Genomic DNA, 22,307 nt, shown 5'->3' with positions numbered 1-22,307 from the left:
ATTATTGGAATGAATGGGCAGTGGACTGTATTATTGGAATGAATGGGCAGTGGACTGTATTATTAGAATGAATGGGCAGTGGACTGTATTATTAGAATGAATGGGCAGTGGACTGTATTATTGGAATGAATGGGCAGTGGACTGTATTATTGGAATGAATGGGCAGTGGGCTGTATTATTGGAATGAATGGGCAGTGGACTGTATTATTCGAATGAATGGGCAGTGGACTGTATTATTGGAATGAATGGGCAGTGGACTGTATTATTGGAATGAATGGGCAGTGGACTGTATTCTTGGAATGAATGGGCAGTGGACTGTATTATTGGAATGAATGGGCAGTGGACTGTATTATTGGAATGAATGGGCAGTGGACTGTATTATTGGAATGAATGGGCAGTGGGCTGTATTATTGGAATGAATGGGCAGTGGGCTGTATTATTGGAATGAATGGGCAGTGGACTATTATTGGAATGAATGGGCAGTGGACTGTATTATTGGAATGAATGGGCAGTGGACTGTATTATTGGAATGAATGGGCAGTGGGCTGTATTATTGGAATGAATGGGCAGTGGGCTGTATTATTGGAATGAATGGGCAGTGGGCTGTATTATTGGAATGAATGGGCAGTGCACTGTATTATTGGAATGAATGGGCAGCTGTCTTTATTATCGAGGTGAATGGCCTCTGAAGAAAAAAGTAACTTGCATTTCTGATGTGCTTTTCATGACCACAGGATATCCCAAAGCGCTTTACAGCCAATTAAATACTTTGTGAAGTGTCGTCACTGTTGTAATTTAGGAAACGCGGCAGCCAATTTGCGCACAGCAAGGTCCCACAAACAGCAATGAGATAATTATCAGATTACCTATCTTTTAGTGTTGTTGGTTGAAGGTTAAATATTGGCCAGGATACAGGGAGAACTGCCCTGCTCTTGAAATAGTGCCATGGGATCTTTTACGTCCACCTGAGAGGGCAGGCGGGGCCTCAGTTTAATGTCTCATCCAGAAAATGGAGTATGCAGCATTGGGTTGAATGGGCAGTGGGCTGTAGTATTGGGGTGAATGAGTCGTGGGCACTAGCACTGCTTCAATACCTTGGTCAGAAGATGACACAAGTTGCTCATTTCTCCCATGGAAAGAGACTTCTGGTACTTCGGTCCAGATATTCATTCTTGGATGGACCTATTGAGGACTTACAATTTCATCAGTAACCCATAAGAAATAATAAGTGGCTGAGGTGACCAGTTTTATTGGTAGTTTATGACAAGGTTTTGGTGCAATATCTGTTTAAGTTTGCAATTTTGAAAATATTTGCTCTCAAGCACAAACTAATTTTCTGTTCCAGTTTGTAACCAGCATCAAAAGTTGGAGCATATTTCGGTGGCTCCTTTAGCTCTACCCATTAATACCAGGCAAGTATGCCATGCTGAATGTACCTAATGTATTCTGATGTTCATATGTAATCTTATGTGACTGATATCCACTGGAAACTTTGAGTAGATGAAATAGTAAATAGTTTCCACTCAGTGTTATTTTCTGCATGCTTGGAGGTTGTGTTACATATGGTTTGGTAAAATTGTCTTCTTTCAGTTAAAACAATCAGATTCAAAGATGAGACTTAAGAATACCCTATATATTCAACCAGGCTGCACTGCTGGCTTTGTGCCTCACCAGACAGGTGTACAAGTCATGGAGTTGGTCCTATAACACTAGTCGGGTGATGGGAATGAATCGAGCCTATTAGTGTCGAAGGGGAATGAATGGTGGTTGTTTCATTTTGTAAACATGCTTAGCATAACTCTGGAAACTCCTGTGTTTAACAGTTGACTTGTATGGAAAGAAGAACATTTTTCTGATGCAGATGCATTGCACTAATTTTTATTTTGCTGTTTATATTGGCTGAGTTGAATTTATGCAATAGTTTACTCTTGGTTGATTGCTATTAGATGTCACATTTGAACTACTTCAACCTTGCTACCCCGCAATGTTTAGCTCGTGATTATACTTGTTTCCGTTTCTTTTTTTTTTATCTTCCTTTTTATAATGTGTCAGAGTCTACTGCATTTTGATTCTCTGCTGTCATACTTCTAACTATTTGGCATCTATCTCTTTCCGGCCTTGTTTTATCCTTGCTGAGCTTGTTCTGTTTTTCTTTCTCTCTGTAACTCCATCCTTTATGACTAGGAGGATATGCCTCTCCTATCTCTCTCATGTATCTGTCCTCTCCAGCCCCTCCTGTCCTGTCCTGTCTTAAATTGTGCATCACAACTAATTGGCTAATAGTAACATTTGGATATAAGGGATTTTTATAGCGCAGTGACTATCTGTTGTTATTTGTTTAATCACTTACAATCTGTTTTTTAACTACATCCTTTATCAAAGAAATTAATGCGTTCACTGTTAGTTTCATCTTACTTGATTACAATTATTGTATACTCTGTTTTACTGCCTTGCCAGTCCCTTGCGGAGTCCACAGAAAGTGAGAAGACCTGAGATTGTGAGCCCTGAAAATCGCAACATTTCAGTGACCTCACCAAAGAGACAAGAGAAAGGGAAAGGTACGGTGTGATATATGATGAAAGGGAAGGGTACAGTGTGATATATGATGAAAGGGAAGGGTACGGTGTGATATATGATGAAAGGGAAGGGTACGGTGTGATATATGATGAAAGGGAAAGGTACGGTGTGATATATGAAGAAAGGGAAGGGTACAGTGTGATATATGATGAAAGGGAAGGGTACAGTGTGATATATGATGAAAGGGAAGGGTACGGTGTGATATATGATGAAAGGGAAGGGTACGGTGTGATATATGATGAAAGGGAAAGGTACGGTGTGATATATGATGAAAGGGAAGGGTACAGTGTGATATATGATGAAAGGGAAGGGTACAGTGTGATATATGATGAAAGGGAAGGGTACGGTGTGATATATGATGAAAGGGATGGGTACGGTGTGATATATGATGAAAGGGAAAGGTACGGTGTGATATATGATGAAAGGGAAGGGTACGGTGTGATATATGATGAAAGGGAAGGGTACGGTGTGATATATGATAATGGGAAGGGTACGGTGTGATATATGATAATGGGAAGGGTGCGGTGTGATATATGATAATGAGAAGGGTACGGTGTGATATATGATAATGGGAAGGGTACGGTGTGATATATGATAATGGGAAGGGTACGGTGTGATATATGATAATGAGAAGGGTACGGTGTGATATATGATAATGGGAAGGGTACGGTGTGATATATGATAATGAGAAGGGTACAGTGTGATATATGATGAAAGGGAAAGGTACGGTGTGATATATGATGAAAGGGAAGGGTACGGTGTGATATATGATGAAAGGGAAGGGTACGGTGTGATATATGATAATGGGAAGGGTACGGTGTGATATATGATAATGGGAAGGGTGCGGTGTAATATATGATAATGGGAAGGGTACGGTGTGATATATGATAATGGGAAGGGTGCGGTGTGATATATGATAATGGGAAGGGTACGGTGTGATATATGATGAAAGGGAAGGGTGCGGTGTGATATATGATAATGGGAAGGGTACGGTGTGATATATGATAATGGGAAGGGTACGGTGTGATATATGATAATGGGAAGGGTACGGTGTGATATATGATAATGAGAAGGGTACGGTGTGATATATGATAATGGGAAGGGTACGGTGTGATATATGATGAAAGGGAAGGGTACGGTGTGATATATGATGAAAGGGAAGGGTACGGTGTGATATATGATAATGGGAAGGGTACGGTGTGATATATGATAATGGGAAGGGTACGGTGTGATATATGATAATGGGAAGGGTACGGTGTGATATATGATAATGGGAAGGGTGCGGTGTGATATATGATAATGGGAAGGGTACGGTGTGATATATGATGAAAGGGAAGGGTGCGGTGTGATATATGATAATGGGAAGGGTACGGTGTGATATATGATAATGGGAAGGATACAGTGTGATATAATAAAGGGAAGGGTACAGTGTGACATAATAAAAAGGATATTGTATAAAAGGGTGGTTCTATGTGTTATATTATAAAAAGAAAGGTTACGGTGTGAGATATTTTGAAAGGGAAGGTTACGATGTGACCTGACTGACACTCTGTCTCTCTTTTTATCACCCTGCTCTAGAAAGGATAGAGAGTTCCCAACAAAATGGGTGTGAGGTGTATATGAATTGCCAAGGCAGATTAAGCATTTCAACCACCTATTGTCTCTGTGCCTTTTTAAATTTTGTGTGAATGTACTTTGCTTTAAACCCCAACATTTAAAAGTAACTCTTTACCAATCCATTCTGTGGCAAAATGGTCAGAAAATCCTGAAATGTACAATTTTAGAGGGGGTGCAGGACCAGAGACACCTGGGGGTTCACATACCTAAATCGTTGAAGATAGCAGGCCAAGTTGAGAAGGCTGTTAAAAAAGCACATGGGATACTGGGCTTTATAAATAGAGGCATAGAGTACAAAAGCAAGGAAGATATGCTAAACCTTCATAAATCACTGGTTAGGCCCCAGCTGGAGTATTGTGTCCAATTCTGGGCACCACACTTTAGGAAGGATGTCAAGGCCTTGGAGAAGGTGCAGAGAAGATTTATTAGAATGGTTCCAGGGATGAGGGACTTCAGTTATGTGGAGAGACTGGAGAAGCTGGGATTATTCTCCTTGGAGCAGAGAAGGTTCAGGGGAAATTTAATCGAGGTGTTCAAAATTATGAGGGGTTTTGATAGAATAAATAGGGAGAAACTGGAGGTGGGTCGGTAACCAGAGGACACAGATTTAAGATAATTGGCAAAAAAGCCAGAGGCGAGATGAGGAGCAAGTTATTATAACCTGGAATGCGCTGCCTGAAAGGGTGGTGGAAGTAGATTCAGTCATAACTTTCAAAAGATAATTAGATAAGTACTTGGAATAAGAGAAAATTGCAGGGCTATGGGGAAAGAGCAGGGGAGTGGGACTAATTGGATAACTCTTTCAAAGAGCAGGCACATTATGGTCTGCTTCTGTGCTGTATCATTCTATATTGTTCTGTATCGTTCTGCATGTCAAAAGGAAAGCAGCCATAAGATCGGGAGAGGCATCCAAACTTTTCCCTCCCGTACTCCATCTAGTGCCTCCATGACCAGAATGTCCTTGGACCGTTCCCCATAAGGAGTTGGGGGTTGCAGCTTCGGTGACCCCCTCCTGGCTGCATGAGCTGCCTCTTGTTATCTGCAGCCTTCTCCTGCCAGCAAATACAACAAGGACATATGTTAGTACAGGGCTCATGGGGTTGGGGGTAATATATTAGCATGGATAGAGGATTGGTTAACGGACAGAAAACAGAGAGTAGGGATAAACAGGTCATTTTCGTGTTGGCAGGCTATAACTAGTGGAGTGCTGCAAGGATCAGTGCTTGGGCCTCAGCTATTTACAATCTATATTAATGTCTTAGATGAAGGGACCGAGTGTAATGTATCCAAGTTTGCTGATGATACAAAGCTAGGTGGGAAAGTAAGCTGTGAGGAAGACACAAAGTCTGCAAAGGGATATAGACAGGTTAAGTGAATGGGCAGGAAGGTGGCAGATGGAGTCTAATTTGGGGAAATGTGAGGTTATTCACTTTGGTAGGAAGAATAGAAAAACAAAATATTTTTTAAATGGTGAGAAACTATTACATGTTGGTGTTCAGAGAGACTTGGGTGTCCTCGTACAAGAAACACAAAAAGTTAGTATACAGGTACAGCAAGCAATTAGGAAGGCAAATGGCATGTTGGCATTTATTGCAAGGGAGTTGGAGTACAAGAGTAAGGAAGTCTTACTACAGTTGTACAGGGCTTTGGTGAGACATCACCTGGAGTACTGGTGATTCCTGGGATGAGAGGATTGTCCTATGAGGAGAGATTGAGTAGAATGGGCCGTATACTCTCGAGTTTAGAAGAATGAGAGGTGATCTCACTGAAACATAAAAGATTCTGAGGTGGCTTGACAGGGTAGATGCTGAGAGGCTGTTTCCCCTGGCTGGAGAGTCTAGACTAGGGGGCATAGTCTCAGGATAAGGGGTCGGCCATTTAAGACTGCGATGAGGAGGCATTTCTTCATTCAGAGGCTTGTGAATCTTTAGAATCCTCTACCCCAGAGGGCTGTGGATGCTGAGGCATTGAATATGATCGAGGCTGAGATAGATAGATTTTTGGACTCTAGGGGAATCAAGGGATATGGGGATCGGGCGGGAAAGTTGAGTTGAGGTCGAAGATCTGCCATGATCTTATTGAATGGCGGAGCAAGCTTGAGGGGCCGTATGACCTACTCCTGCTCCTATTTCTTATGTTCTTATGGAATGAGAGAGAAGATGTGTGCCATCCAAGTTCGCAGGCCAGCAGTCCTTGTGTTGTGCGGTTACCGTATGCTGACAATGTACCTGCTGCTTGTTGTTTGCCAGTTATAACAGGTCACACAGTTAACACATTGGCAAGGTAACATTACACAATGTCCTGGTACAGCATCAGGGTGCCTGTGCATTTAGAACGTTGACGAGTTGGCAAAGTGAAGTGCATGCTCCCTCTATGATAGTGCACCAGGTCTAGTGTGAAATGCAGTTACGATGTATTGTAAGCCAACCGATTTACTTTGTCAACCTTGTGTAGCTCACATCTTCCTCAACTGCTCTCAGTTCTGGTCACAGGAGAGACAGCATTCACTCACTGGATCACTGCCATCCATGTATGAAGGGGGCAGTTCTCCCTCCTTGTCTGCCTACAGCCATCTTCCCCCCGCCCCCTCAGTAGCAGGATAGCTTTAATGGCGACCGGCAGCCCTGACGCTGGATGATTCGCCCTCTGAGCCCATGGCACTCCCAGCATGCTGTGCACTGATTTCATGTTGTAGTGTGGGGTGAGCAGGAAGCACTGATAGGTGTGTACAGTGCCCCAAGAGCAGTTCCTCCTACTGCCACCATCTCAGGGCCACGTTATCTGTTTCTGGATTAAAGCAGTGGAGCCCAAATATAGCTCTGGAGAACTTATTCAGCTTGAGATTCTAGCAATACCAAGTGCAGGAATTTGTTAGTACTCTAAAATCCAGTGTGTGAATTGTATCAGTATGCTATGTTACCATTTCTATAAGAACCAAGTGTGTCTAAGGAGCTGCTTTATGTCTGGTAGGCATCAAAATGTGCATGACGGTATGACTTCAATATCACCTTATGTGGTACTTCAAACATTGGGGGCAATTTCCTGAGTTGGCGCTGCTGGTGGTGGGGAGTATTGGCCACTGGGGTGTCACCGTGACTTTCCATTGGACCGTCAAATTTCAGGCAGCGCCTCCATGATCTCCAGAAATGTGCGGGCAGTGTGCGAGATTCCCTACTGATAGTGTAAACTGCAAAACAATGGCCCTGTTTTAGTTGATAAGAACTAATATGGCCACTGGAATAACCCTCAACATCAAACAGCAGCAATTAGCAGAGAGCAGCCAGTCTACAGTCTCCACTGCCAGGAATTTAGGTGGGCAATCCATTTTCAACTGGGTTCTAGAAATAATAGCTTCCAATCACAGAAGAGAGATAGAATACGATTGTGTGTGTGTTTCCCTCATTCTGAAATAGATTGAGAGTGTCTAATTTCTGTAAAATATGTTTACATTCAGGATGAAACATTTTAATATTAGTTTTGCTAAATATGAGCAGATCAATTGAAGCACAGGACTGAAGGTTGTTGGAATAATAAACAGACGTTAATTTTTTTCACCTGTTGATTGCATGCGAATGCAAGCCAGAGAAGTTTAAAGATTAACAGATGGTTGGATTATCACAGGTACAGGATATGTTTGTTCAACAATTGTTCCTAAAGAAGTTATACACAAGTTGTTAAAATATAATTCTTAGAAAATAAATTTCTGGGGCATATCAGATATCATGTCACAGTTTATTTTCTTCAAAATTAGTTCCAACCATTTTTTTCAGATAAGATGTGAATGTGTTAACTGACTTTGCTTGAGCCTTCCTGTCACTGCACTTGTTGAGTTTCCTGGGATTAGAAATAGTAGACGGTGGGATTGGAGTGGTGATGAGTTTTACATTCCCATGTTTAAGATTTTACCGCAGTGCACTACAACGATGTGTAATGTAGACCGTTGGTCTGCTTGTGTCTGTCGCACGGCCCGATTATGTTCCATTATTTTGAAAGCTGTGTCAATTTTTTTTCCAATTCCCTGGGTTAGTTGGGACACAATGTAGGACTGGGGACTGGTACAACGAGTGAGATGGGCAGAGGGAGGGGAGTTTTGGGCAACCCCCCCCCCGCATTGAAGGCGACCAGTTGTGGGATTTTGGGCTGGATGGAGCAGATAGATGCCGGAGATGAGACCGCAGTGGTGCAAGCACTGAGGCCCCGTGCAGATTAGGTGCCATCCCGCTGACCCCACAAACTCCAGCAGAGGCCACCAATGGGACCGCAGCCCGCCGATTTTCAGGACCAGCAGGTCCAAGCCCAGGCTTTGAGAAGAGGCTGAAACTTCAAGTAAAAAGTTTAACGAAGACATTAAAAGACACAAAAGTCTACTAAGTGGATACATTAATTATATTATTGTAAAATATGTTTTAATTTTTATTTTGGTTAAACCCTTATTTTGGAAATTTCAGTTACTGAGGGAAAAAAATGACATGAAAATTTTTCAGAAATTATTTCCATTGATTTTTGGGGCAAAAAGATAGATCTAAGTCCCATGTAGGACATGTGACAGTTGGTGTCGTGTGGCAGGCAAGATGTGACACCGTCCATTGAACGTCCTATCTCAACTTTTCCTACAGGGGTCACAGGTAATTGCAAAAAATCTGGACACTTTTATAATGAGATTTCCCATAAGAACTGGTTTACATGGGGCTTTCAGTGGAACACATTCCCACATGCTGAATTTAACATGTTATAGATATTTTATGCATTAGTCCTTTTTATTTAAAATTAAATTCCATTTAATAAGAATCTGGAACAAAATCTGAGGCTGGAACAACACCACCTGCACGTTCCCCTCCAAGTCACACACCATCCCGACTTGGAAATATATCGCCGTTCCTTCATCGTCGCTGGGTCAAAATCCTGGAACTCCCTTCCTAACAGCACTGTGGGAGAACCTTCACCACACGGACTGCAACGGTTCAAGAAGGCGGCTCACCACCACCTTCTCAAGGGCAATTAGGGATGGGCAATAAATTCTTTCGAAGCCCACATCCCCAGAATGAATAAAAATCTTACATTTTAAAAATTCTATGTTAAATAAGATTGTTGCACTTTCTTTTTCAGTTTGCATCTTTTAACATCCTTTACCATGTTTTCACAACTGTACCACTTTGTGGCCTCAAACAATGCTGTGGAATCCTGTAGTTAGTAGATTTATTTACACTGCAGGTTGGACCAAAACATCTCATCCCCTTGATGTACCAGAAGAAAACAATGATGGGTGGTCCAGTGCTGAAGACCAACTCAATTCATCAGATTGCGAAGAGGAAACTAGTAAAAAGTTGGTAGGTACAAGCTCTAGCTGCATTATGGGGCAGGTGTTTAATTTGAATATAACTCGGGGGGTCCCAGTGAGCCTCGTGCACAACTTGAGCACTGGCCACTGACTCCCAGATGTCTTTGCACCCGCTGCCTGCATTGAGGTGTGCTGAGCGCCTTAGGTGCACTGGTAAGCCTCAGGCTTCCCCTTCTGATTCTCTGGGTAGCGGGCACCCCTTGTGCTTCAATGCTCTGTCTTATTGGCTCCCTTGTCTGGTCAGCAGCAGCTCTTTGAGTTGACCGAGGCCATCAGTCGTCCCACAGCTGCAGCAAACCCCAGATCAGGAAACTGAAGCTGTCCACCGATCAGCAACGCTCTCAGCTGTCATTGTTCCGCTGCACTTGTCCCATGGAAGCTCAGAGTATCATTTTGGGGAGGGGGAGGGTGTTGGTTAGTTTCTCCACTTTTACAGCACAATGCACAGGTTTCTGGGAGAGATGAAAAAGAAGTAAATTATCTGTAAGTGTGACATTTGTTCACTTAAAGTGCTACGGATTTCAGATCAAAATAGAACCAGAGACAAAGGGCGAAGAATGGTCTTTCTGTAATAATGTGAACTGACTGGGACCAGTAAGAACTGTGGTAAGGAAAGTCTGATTATTGCTCTCACCATCAGTGACAGAAAGTGTGACTCAGCCCCAGTTTTCTTCTAATTGCAGCTCCCTGGAAAGTACACAGTAATAGCAGATTACGGGAAAGGAGGTGGAGACGAGCTGACTGTACACACTGGTGATGTGTTACAACTGGTCCGTGAGGGCCAGGAGGGGCGGTGGTACGTCTACAGTCTTGGTGCATTTTATTAATCTGCCGCACGCTTTGCAAATTACAGGGTACTGATGTTCTGCTAGTTCGGAAGGTCCATTCTCAGTAACACAGTTTGAAGTCTTTTAATTCAAATCAATTTCAAACAATATCCACAAGAAATTAACTCTGATCCCAAATTTAAACAAAACATTGCCTAAAGACACTAGATACTGGCAAACCTTTCTTCACCATTGTATGGTGAAAGCAAATGTTTTTGCTGTATTCTGTGCTGAGAGTGTTTATGTCAGGGCCGGAAGCTATAAATACACTAATGGGTTAGGATCCACAGGGCATGGATCCCGGTGAAAGTGGCAGGATCTTCCCGCTGCAATCTCTGTCATGGAGCCGCCATAGTATTCAGGGCCAGACAGATGCCCCCACCACTATTGGCACAACCTAAGTGCCTGCTAGAGCTGGGGAGAGTGGGCAGAATCAGCAGCAGCTCCAGCCTCAACTGCTATTTTTAAAGGGTTAGTTGGCCCCATGCAGGCAGAAGTCTTTGGATACAGGGGGTCCAAATATCTGGGACTTGGACCACCAGATAAGATCCACATACACCGGGCCTGAGCCCTAGATAAGATCCACATACACCGGGCCTGGACCCCAAATAAGATCCACATACACCGGGCCTGGACCCCAGATAAGATCCACATACACCGGGCCTGGACCCCAGATAAGATCCACATACACCGGGCCTGGACCCCAGATAAGATCCACATACACCGGGCCTGAACCCCAGATCAGATCCACATACACCAGGCCTGGATCCCAGATAAGATCCACATACACTGGGCCTGGACCCCAGATAAGAACATAAGAACATAAGAACATAAGAAATTGGAGCAGGAGTAGGCCAATCGGCCCCTCGAGCCTGCTCCGCCATTCAATAAGATCATGGCTGATCTGATCCCAACCACAAATCTAAAGAACACAAGAAGTCGGAGCAGGACCCGGCCACATAGCCCCTGGGCCCTCTCCGCCACCCACAGGGCATTGACCGATCCGAACTCAGCTTCATGTCCAATTTCCTGCCCGCTCCCCATAACCCCTAATTCCCTTTACTTCTAGGAAACTGTCTCTTTCTGTTTTAAATTTATCTAATGATGTAGCTTCCACAGCTTCCTGGGGCAGCAAATTCCACAGACCTACCACCCTCTGAGTGAAGAAGTTTCTCCTCATCTCAGTTTTGAAAGAGCAGCCCCTTATTCTAAGATTATGCCCCCTAGTTCTAGTTTCACCCATCTTTGGGAACATCCTTACTGCATCCACCCGATCAAGACCCTTCACAATCTTATATGTTTCAATAAGATCGCCTCTCATTCTTCTGAACTCCAATGAGTAGAGTCCCAATCTACTCAACCTCTCCTCATATGTCCGCCCCCTCATCCCCGGGATTAACCGAGTGAACCTTCTTTGTACTGCCTCGAGAGCAAGTATGTCTTTTCTTAAGTATGGAGACCAAAACTGTATGCAGTATTCCAGGTGCGGTCTCACCAATACCTTATATAACTGCAGCAATACCTCCTTGTTTTTATATTCTATCCCCCTAGCAATAAAAGCCAACATTCCGTTGGCTTTCTTGATCACCTGCTGCACCTGCATACCAACTTTTTGATTTTCTTGCACTAGGACCCCCAGATCCCTTTGTACTGCAGTACTTTCCAGTCTCTCGCCATTAAGAAAATAACTTGCTCTCTGATTTTTCCTGCCAAAGTGCATAACCTCACATTTTCCAATATTATATTGCATCTGCCAAATCTCCGCCCACTCACCCAGCCTGTCTATATCCCCTTGCAGGTTTTTTATGTCCTCCTCACTCTCTACTTTCCCTCCCATCTTTGTATCATCTGCAAATTTTGATATGTTGCACTCGGTCCCCTCCTCCAAATCGTTAATATAGATTGTAAAGAGTTGGGGACCCAGCACCGACCCCTGTGGAACACCACTGGTTACTGGTTGCCAGTCCGAAAATGAACCATTTATCCCAACTCTCTGCTTCCTGTTCGATAACCAATCCTCCACCCATGCCAGAATATTACCCCCAATCCCGTGATTTTTTATCTTAAGTAATAATCTTTTATGTGGCACCTTGTCGAATGCCTTCTGGAAGTCTAAATACACTATGTCCACTGGTTCCCCTTTATCCACCCTATACGTTATATCCTCGAAGAACTCAAGCAAATTTGTCAGACATGACTTCCCCTTCATAAAGCCATGCTGACTTTGTCCTATTAAATTATGCTTATCTAAATGTTCCGTTACTGTCTCCTTAATAATAGACTCCAAAATTTTACCCACCACAGATGTTAAGCTAACTGGCCTATAATTTCCAGCCTTCTGCCTACTACCCTTTTTAAATAACGGTGTTACATTAGCAGTTTTCCAATCTGCCGGGACCTCTCCTGAGTCCAGGGAATTTTGGAAAACTATCACCAAAGCATCCACAATCCCTACTGCCACTTCCCTCAAGACCCTAGGATGGAAGCCATCAGGTCCAGGGGATTTATCCGCCTTGAGTCCCATTATTTTACTGAGTACCATCTCCTGAGTGATTTTAATCGTATTTAGCTCCTCCCCCCCGAGAGTCCCCTGTTTGTCCAGTGTTGGGATATTCTTAGTGTCCTCTACTGTAAAGACTGAAACAAAATATTTGTTCAGCATTTTTGCCATCTCCATGTTTCCCACCATTAATTTCCCGGTCTCATCCTCTAAGGGACCTATGTTTGCCTTAGCCACCCTTTTTCTTTTTATATAACTATAGAAACTCTTGCTATCTGTTTTTATATTTTTTGCTAATTTCTTTTCATAATCTAACTTCCCTTTCTTAATCAATCCTTTAGTTACTTTTTGCTGTCTTTTGAAGAATTCCCAATCTTCTATCCTCCCACTAAGTTTGGCTACCTTATATGTCCTTGTTTTTAGTCGGATACTATCCTTGATTTCTTTACTTAGCCACGGATGGCTGTCATTTCTTTTACACCCTTTTTTCCTCAGTGGAATATATTTATTTTGAAAGTTGTAAAATAACTCCCTAAATGAACACCACTGCTCATGTACCGTCTTACCCTTTAATCTATTTTCCCAGTCCACTTTAATCAATTCCGCTCTCATACCATCATAGTCTCCTTTATTCAAGCTCAGTACGCTTGTTTGAGAATCAACCTTCTCACCCTCTAATTGGATATGGAATTCAACCATGTTGTGGTCGCTCGTTCCAAGGGGATCCTTAACTAGGACATTATTAATTAATCCTGACTCATTACACAGGACCAGGTCCAAGGTTGCCTGCCCCCTTGTAGGATCAGTTACATACTGCTCAAGAAATCCATCCCTGATGCACTCAATGAACTCGTCCTCAAGGCTGCTCTGCCCAATTTGATTTGTCCAGTTAATATGATAATTAAAATCCCCCATAATTATGGCTGTTCCCTTATTACATGCCCCGACTATCTCCTGATTAATACTTCTTCCAGCAGAGTTGCAACTATTAGGAGGCCTATATACTACGCCCACTAATGTTTTTTTCCCCTTATTATTCCTTATCTCCACCCAAACTGTTTCATTATCTTGATGCTTTGTCCCAATATCATTTCTCTATATTACAGTGATTCCTTCCTTTATTAACATAGCCACCCCACCTCCCCTTCCTTCCTGCCTGTCCTTCCTGATTGTTAAATACCCTGGCATATTTAATTCCCAGTCGTTGTCACCCTGCAGCCATGTTTCTGTAATGGCCACAAGATCATACCCATACGTAGTTATTTGTGCCGTTAACTCGTCCATTTTATTACGAATGCTACGTGCATTCAGATAAAGAACTTTCAAATCTGTTTTGTGACGCTTAGTTCCTGCTTTTTCCTTTTTTAACACTTTACCTATTACTCCATACCTTCTGTCCCTTCCTGTTACGCTTTCCTCTCTCTCCCTGCTCAGGTTCCCAACCCCCTGCCACTTTAGTTTAAACCCTCCCCAACAGCACTAGCAAACACTCCTCCTAGGACAGCGGTCCCGGCCCTGCCCAGGTGCAGACCATCCGGTTTGTACTGGTCCCACCTCCCCCAGAACCATTTCCAGTGTCCCAGGAATTTGAATCCCTCCCCCTTGCACCATTCCTCTAGCCACGTATTCATTTGAAATATCCTCCTATTTCTACTCTGACTAGCACGTGGCACTGGCAGCAATCCTGAGATTACTACCTTTGAGGTCCTATTTTTTAATTTACCTCCTAACTCCCTATATTCTGCTTTTAGGACCTCATCCCCTTTTTTACCTATATCGTTGGTGCCTATGTGCACCACGACAGCTGGCTGTTCGCCCTCCCCCTCCAAAATGTTCTGTAGCCGCTCCGAGACATCCTTGATCCTTGCACCAGGGAGGCAACACACCATCCTGGAGTCTCGGTTGCGGCCGCAGAAACGCCTGTCTATTCCCCTTACAATTGAGTCCCCTATCACTATAGCTCTGCCACTCTTTTTCCTCCCAGCCTGTGCAGCAGAGCTACCCGTGGTGCCAGGAAGTTGGCTGCTGCTGCCTTCCCCTGATAAGTCATCCCCCCCAACAGCATCCAAAGTGGCATATCTGTTTGAGAGGGGGATGGCCACAGGGGACCCCTGCACTACCTGCCTGCATCTCTTACTCTTCCTGGTGGTCACCCATTCACTTCCTGCCTGTATACCCTTTACCTGCGGTGTGACCAACTCGCTAAACGTGCTATCCACGAGTTTCTCTGCATCGCGGATGCTCCACAGTTCTTTTATCCTCTTGTGCTTTCTGTGTTTGCCTTCAGGTTTATTAAGATGACTTGTTAAATCAAACAAAGTCAGCACTGCATTATCCTTGAGGACTGTTCTGTAAGGGCTGTTTGTACATATCAGGGATTGTTCAAAGTGTCTCGCACATAGTCTGTACTGTTTGTGAAGCTGTTCAGCAGACCTGTTTTCCAAATCTGCTCTCCGACAGTTCTCCACCCATTTCTGACACCTCTCAGGGTCTCTAGGGAACCTGAAAAAAGGTAGGTCCGGGTAGTTGGTGCTCCCCCTGCTGCAGTTCGGAGCCGCGCAGAAATTCGGCATGTTTTATTTTAAATTATTATTCCCCTCCACCTTCTTGCCCTGCAAAGACGGAAATTAATTTTTCTAAAGCAAGCAAATCCGCCTTTCCCTTCCCTTCGTCGCGTCGCCCCTGCGACAGATGCAGGTCCACATACACCGGGCCTGGACCCCAGATAAGATCCACATACACCGGGCCTGGACTCCAGATGAGATCCACGTACACAGGGCCTGGTCCCTAGATAAGATCCACATACACCAGGCCTGGACTCCAGATACGATCCACATACACTAGGCCTGGACCCCAGATAAGATCTACATACACAGGGCCTGGTCCCTAGATAAGATCGACATACACCAGGCCTGAACCCTACATACACTCCAATACACCAGGCCTGGTGCCCAGATTAGATCCACATACACTGGGCCTGGACCCCAGATAAGATCCACATACACTGGGCCTGGACCCCAGATAAGATCCACATACACTGGGCCTGGACCCCAGATAAGATCCACATACACTGGGCCTGGATCCCAGATAAGAACCACATACAACAGGCCTGGACCCCAGATAAGATCCACATACACTGGGCCTGGATCCCAGATAAGATCCACATAGAACAGGCCTGGACCCCAGATAAGATCCACATACACAGGGCCTGGACCCCAGATAAGATCCACATACACAGGGCCTGGACCCCAGATAAGATCCACATACACAGGGCCTGGACCCTACATACACTCCAATATACCAGGCCTGGACCCCAGATAAGATCCACATACACTGGGCCTGGACCCCAGATAAGATCCACATACACTGGGCCTGGATCGCAGATAAGATCCACATACACCGGGCCTGAGCCCTAGATAAGATCCACATACACCGGGCCTGAGCCCTAGATAAGATCCACATACACCGGGCCTGAGCCCTAGATAAGATCCACATACACCGGGCCTGAACCCTAGATAAGATCCACATACACCGGGCCTGAACCCTAGATAAGATCCACATACACCGGGCCTGAGCCCTAGATAAGATCCACATACACCGGGCCTGAGCCCTAGATAAGATCCACATACACCGGGCCTGAGCCCTAGATAAGATCCACATACACCGGGCCTGAGCCCTAGATAAGATCCACATACACCGGGCCTGAGCCCTAGATAAGATCCACATACACCGGGCCTGAGCCCTAGATAAGATCCACATACACCGGGCCTGGACTCCAGATGAGATCCACGTACACAGGGCCTGGTCCCTAGATAAGATCCACATACACCAGGCCTGGACTCCAGATACGATCCACATACACTAGGCCTGGACCCCAGATAAGATCTACATACACAGGGCCTGGTCCCTAGATAAGATCGACATACACCAGGCCTGAACCCAACATACACTCCAATACACCAGGCCTGGTGCCCAGATTAGATCCACATACACTGGGCCTGGACCCCAGATAAGATCCACATACACTGGGCCTGGACCCCAGATAAGATCCACATACACTGGGCCTGGATCCCAGATAAGAACCACATACAACAGGCCTGGACCCCAGATAAGATCCACATACACTGGGCCTGGATCCCAGATAAGATCCACATACACTGGGCCTGGATCCCAGATAAGATCCACATACACTGGGCCTGGATCCCAGATAAGATCCACATAGAACAGGCCTGGACCCCAGATAAGATCCACATAGAACAGGCCTGGACCCCAGATAAGATCCACATAGAACAGGCCTGGATCCCAGATAAGATCCACATAGAACAGGCCTGGATCCCAGATAAGATCCACATACAACAGGCCTGGATCCCAGATAAGATCCACATACACAGGGCCTGGACCCCAGATAAGATCCACATACACAGGGCCTGGACCCTACATACACTCCAATACACCAGGCCTGGACCCCAGATAAGATCCACATACACTGGGCCTGGACCCCAGATAAGATCCACATACACTGGGCCTGGATCGCAGATAAGATCCACATACACCAGGCCTGGACCTCAGATAAGATTCACATACACCAGGCCTGAGCCCTCGATAAGATCCACATACTCCGGGCCTGAACCCTAGATAAGATCCACATACACCAGGCCTGAACCCTAGATAAGATCCACATACACCGGGCCTGAGCCCTAGATAAGATCCACATACACCGGGCCTGAGCCCTAGATAAGATCCACATACACCGGGCCTGAACCCTAGATAAGATCCACATACACCGGGCCTGAGCCCTAGATAAGATCCACATACACCGGGCCTGAGCCCTAGATAAGATCCACATACACCGGGCCTGAGCCCTAGATAAGATCCACATACACCGGGCCTGAACCCTAGATAAGATCCACATACACCGGGCCTGAGCCCTAGATAAGATCCACATACACCGGGCCTGAGCCCTAGATAAGATCCACATACACCGGGCCTGAGCCCTAGATAAGATCCACATACACCGGGCCTGAGCCCTAGATAAGATCCACATACACCGGGCCTGAGCCCTAGATAAGATCCACATACACCGGGCCTGAGCCCTAGATAAGATCCACATACACCAGGCCTGAACCCTAGATAAGATCCACATACACCAGGCCTGAGCCCTAGATAAGATCCACATACACCAGGCCTGAACCCTAGATAAGATCCACATACACCAGGCCTGAGCCCTAGATAAGATCCACATACACCAGGCATGAGCCCTAGATAAGATCCACATACACCGGGCCTGAACCCTAGATAAGATCCACATACACCAGGCCTGAGCCCTAGATAAGATCCACATACACCAGGCCTGAGCCCTAGATAAGATCCACATACACCGGGCCTGAACCCTAGATAAGCTCCCAGGACACCTCGTTTCTCCTGTCTTACCAGCCATCTGGAGGAGCCCAAAGAAATTCCCAGCCTCCTCCGGCCTTGCCCCCATGACATCAGGGACTATGTCTGGAGCAGACAGAGGTCAATTGACCATGCTGTGACCCGGCATATCAAGGTCTTGTTTTAATTCCCGGGCTTTTTGCCAAACTCCCAGAAAATTTACTCTGTGAATGCAGCGGAAAGTACTGTGGAAATTCGGGGCTAATATGTTTACGCACAAAGCATAAAGAGAGATTTTATTGAAGAGTTATACTGCATAGAATTTCACAGCATTGAAACAAGCCATTCTACGTGAAGCTGGTGTTTATGCTTCACACGAGCTGCCTCCCACTTTACTTCATCTAACCCTATCACCATATCCTATTCTTTTTTTCCCCCCACGTTCCCCTTAAATGCATCTATGCCATTCGCCTCAACTACTCCATGTGGTAGCAAGTTCCACATTCCAACCACTAAAGAAGTTTCTCCTGAATTCCCTTTTTGGATTTATTGGTGACTCCCTTATATTTATGGCCCCTAATTTTGGATACCCCACAAGTGGAAACTCCTGCTCTATGTCCACCCTATCGAACCGATTCACAATTGTCAAGGCCTCTATCAGGTCACCTCTCAGCCTTCTCTTTTCTAAAGAAAACAGCCCAGCCTATTCAGTCTTTCCTGATAGTTGTACCCTCTCGGTTCTGGTATCATCCTTGTAAATATTTTCTGCACTTTCTCTACTGCCCCCATATCCATTTTGTAATATGGAGACTAGAACTGTGCACAGTGGTGTGGTTCTAACCAAGGTTCTATATAAGTTTAACATAACTTCTCTGCTTTTCAATTCTGTTGCTCGAGACATGAACCCCAGTGCCCTGTTTGCACTTTTTATGGCTTTGTTAACCTCCGTTGCTCCTTTTAAAGATTACTGTGCCTGTAATCTGTGTGCCTGTTGCCTTGCTGCTATATAAGGAATTGGGGTGATGCTCATGCAAATTTTATTTTGCTCTCAGGCTTGTCAGAAATCTTAACACAAGTAAAGAGGGCTGGGTCCCAGCTACGAACCTGCAGACACTGCTTGGGGATTCCAGTTCTTCCCAATCATTAAGTAGCGCAGGTAAGAAAACAAATGTGAGGCCTCATACTGGGCATTGAGCAGCTGCGTTATTAACACTAACCGCCATGGGTGTGCCGCCCCTTCCCCCCCTTTAGTGCACTTCCCACCCCATTACTGTCTGACCTCTCACCCTGTTAGTGTACAGTCCAACCCATTAGTGTACTGAACACCACCCCCCACCCCCCAATATCATTCACTGCAATCTGGCCCATGGTTTTGACGCCAATACAAAACCGGAACAGATTGGAAAATTGGATGGGGCACTTAATGAGTGGAAATGTGGCATAATGAATCGCTTTATATTTTTCCAGTTAGTTACTGGCCCTTATGCCCGTTAATCGGGTGTAAACAATTGGAAAGTCTCCCTGATGTTCAGCTGGCAAGAATGTTCAGTTCTCAGTATCAGAGTAAGAAAGGCTTTGTTTCATATTCATCGATATTAAAGGGTTGACTCACTCATTTTGCACTTGGAGCATTACTAATTTGTCTTTCACCCTCTCTCCTTTCCAATCTAGAGTCAGCCAGTGCTTCAAGTACCGTGAGCTCCTCATCAAGCTGCACTGAACATTCCACTGCCAGTAGCAACAGCATCACAGATATTAAGGGCTAATGACTCTCTTTGACATGTAAAATTGGTGACACTTTTTCTGGAAATTTCCCCTCTTTCTAAACTAACCAGCATTGAAGTAGAAGGTCACGTGATAGCATCTTCGCCCTGCCTCATCTTCGTCCTCGCCCTGGGCCTGTGGTTAGTGCCAGCAGTGGTTTTAACATTTATCCCAAAGCATTCCTTGGAGTGAAGGTTACCACTGATACCTGTGGAGCTGTTACTGTGAGATGTTGAGAATGGGGCGTACCGGACCCAAGAATATGTCCATAGGCACCTCTCCATTCCTACTGAAGGCTGCACACTTAATCACTGAGGTGCCATGATCATTTTATGATGGACAAGCAGTGAAATGATGAAGAAATGGGCCCATGCCAAAGCCTTAGAGATTGGAGTGGAATAATATAATAGTGCAATTTATTAATGAGGACAATTCTGAGCAGTGTGAGACCAGATTGGGGAAAGAAAATCATTTTCACATCACTCATTGAGGCAATAGCAGTAATAACAGAAAAAAGTACCAAAGTGGAGGTACTTTATCAGGAGCTTTGGATCTGCACATTTCAGGGTAACTGGCAGGGATATTGAGCTGCACTTTATGAAGATATAACTCAGTGTTGGACTGTGCTTTTCAGATGCTTCTTAGGGCATATGGCCACCACATGCATCCAACCATCTGTTCGTAGGACCTAATGCACAGTCTACAGCTTAATAGTGGAACCTTTCTTCTTAGTCGCCACTGTGAGAGAATCTAACCTAGAAACTCCTGAACAATCTTTTCAACTTTGAATCCCTGCCATTTTCAGGTGAAATATTTCAGAGTGTTTACATGACCATTTGATAGCTTCTTTGTTGGTGATTTGTTTTCCATGACCTTGTCCGTTCATAGATCCGTGGGAACGGCCTGTGTGTGTCAAGCTCCTCAGTAACTTACTGTGAGGCCCATTCTATTAGTTACTGATACACTGCACTAAAGAGCTGGGAAAAATGCTGCATTTGTCAATCGGCAAGGTGGTATACCAAGCATTTGACCTGTTTGTATAAAGGACCTTGTGTAAGAGTGGGTATTTTACAGATACAGCATTCCTTACAGTGCCCATGAGCCCTGGTGTTAGGATATATTGTGAGGAGCCCATGATGTTCTTGGCTATTGAGCTGTTGGAATGCTTTCCAGAAACTCTGGATTACTCGGGTGCTGTATGCACAGAGATGTCTGCCTGCTTACCCTCGCCCAGTGAACGCAAACAGATGTTTGGTGTCACTTTCACTACCAGCTTGGGTCAGTTTCAGACGAGCGTTGAGGGTCTTCTTGGTTACTGATATCACAACTGTCTCCACGACTGTTGGATTTTACTGGGCCAGATATTTCAGTGCAATCTTTAACCTAATAGAAGTGTTTACTCCTCGCACCTCTTAAAAGATCACACTTTAGATGATGCACTGCAGCACATTTCATGGCACTTTACACAGCATGCTCTGCTCATTTTTGCTGGTGATGTCCATGAGCTTTAGAACCTGCCCTAAATGTGTCCTTCTGTATTGTGTGTATGGAAGCATGAGTAAAATAAAGGGAGCAATAGTTACTGATTCCCATTATTGCAATGGTTCTCACTTATTACATTCTGCACCAACCACTATTTACAAGAATGGCATTCTTTAAAATTAAAATAGATTGCAAAAAAAAAAAATTTAACTCGGCAAACGAGCTTAACGTTTCCTTAATGAGATTCTTGAACGCTACACAGTTTCTCCTCCCCATTCTTGGTGGGGCAGAGTTTACTCTGAACATTATTCCAAATCATTAACTAATGGTGGAATCTCTTCCTGCCACATTCTCACTATTGCTGCATGGGTAATCAGGCTCATGGCCTATAATAATCTGAGCGCAGCAACACTTCAATCTCCTCCCTCGTACTGGCAGCAAGCTACAAGAATTTGTTAACAACCCAACCCAACCCATACATCAATGCACAGGCAAAGCATTAATTTACTTAAAATAACACTATTTAAACTGGCACAAGACACCCAAACTAGCAACAAAGATATACTTGGAAGAAACAGAGACACACACACACACATTCCTACGCGCAAACACGTTCCTACACACATGCAGGGTCCTAGACCTACACACATTCCTGCACAAGCATACACTGTCCGACACACACATTCCTATACACACACATTCCTACACCAACGCACATGCCCACAGTCATACACATTCCTGCACAAGCATACACGTTCCTACACATACACACAATCCTACACATTCCTACACACACATTCCTACATCATACACATGAATACACATT

At 44.7% G+C, this 22,307-nt stretch overlaps 1 protein-coding gene across 2 annotated transcripts in view; it reads left to right on the top strand.

Moving 5' to 3' along the window:
- Positions 1-21,591, top strand: part of mcf2la (mcf.2 cell line derived transforming sequence-like a) — a 249,981-nt gene extending 228,390 nt beyond the window's left edge. The window contains exons 25-30 of one of the 2 annotated variants that reach the window (XM_067992473.1): positions 1,346-1,412; positions 2,458-2,558; positions 9,406-9,521; positions 10,216-10,328; positions 19,288-19,391; positions 19,907-21,591. In XM_067992473.1, coding sequence (XP_067848574.1) covers positions 1,346-1,412; positions 2,458-2,558; positions 9,406-9,521; positions 10,216-10,328; positions 19,288-19,391; positions 19,907-20,001 — 596 coding nt within the window. In that variant the 3' untranslated portion in view covers positions 20,002-21,591. The remainder of the gene's footprint in view (positions 1-1,345; positions 1,413-2,457; positions 2,559-9,405; positions 9,522-10,215; positions 10,329-19,287; positions 19,392-19,906) is intronic. The other variant, XM_067992474.1, reaches the window with a different exon arrangement.
- Positions 21,592-22,307: the final 716 nt, after the last annotated feature.

Source organism: Heptranchias perlo, chromosome 11, assembly GCF_035084215.1.
Source record: "Heptranchias perlo isolate sHepPer1 chromosome 11, sHepPer1.hap1, whole genome shotgun sequence".
NCBI lineage: Eukaryota > Metazoa > Chordata > Chondrichthyes > Hexanchiformes > Hexanchidae > Heptranchias > Heptranchias perlo.
The sequence above is the reverse complement of the archived record's forward strand: the minus strand, read 5'-3'. Positions and strand labels throughout refer to the sequence as shown.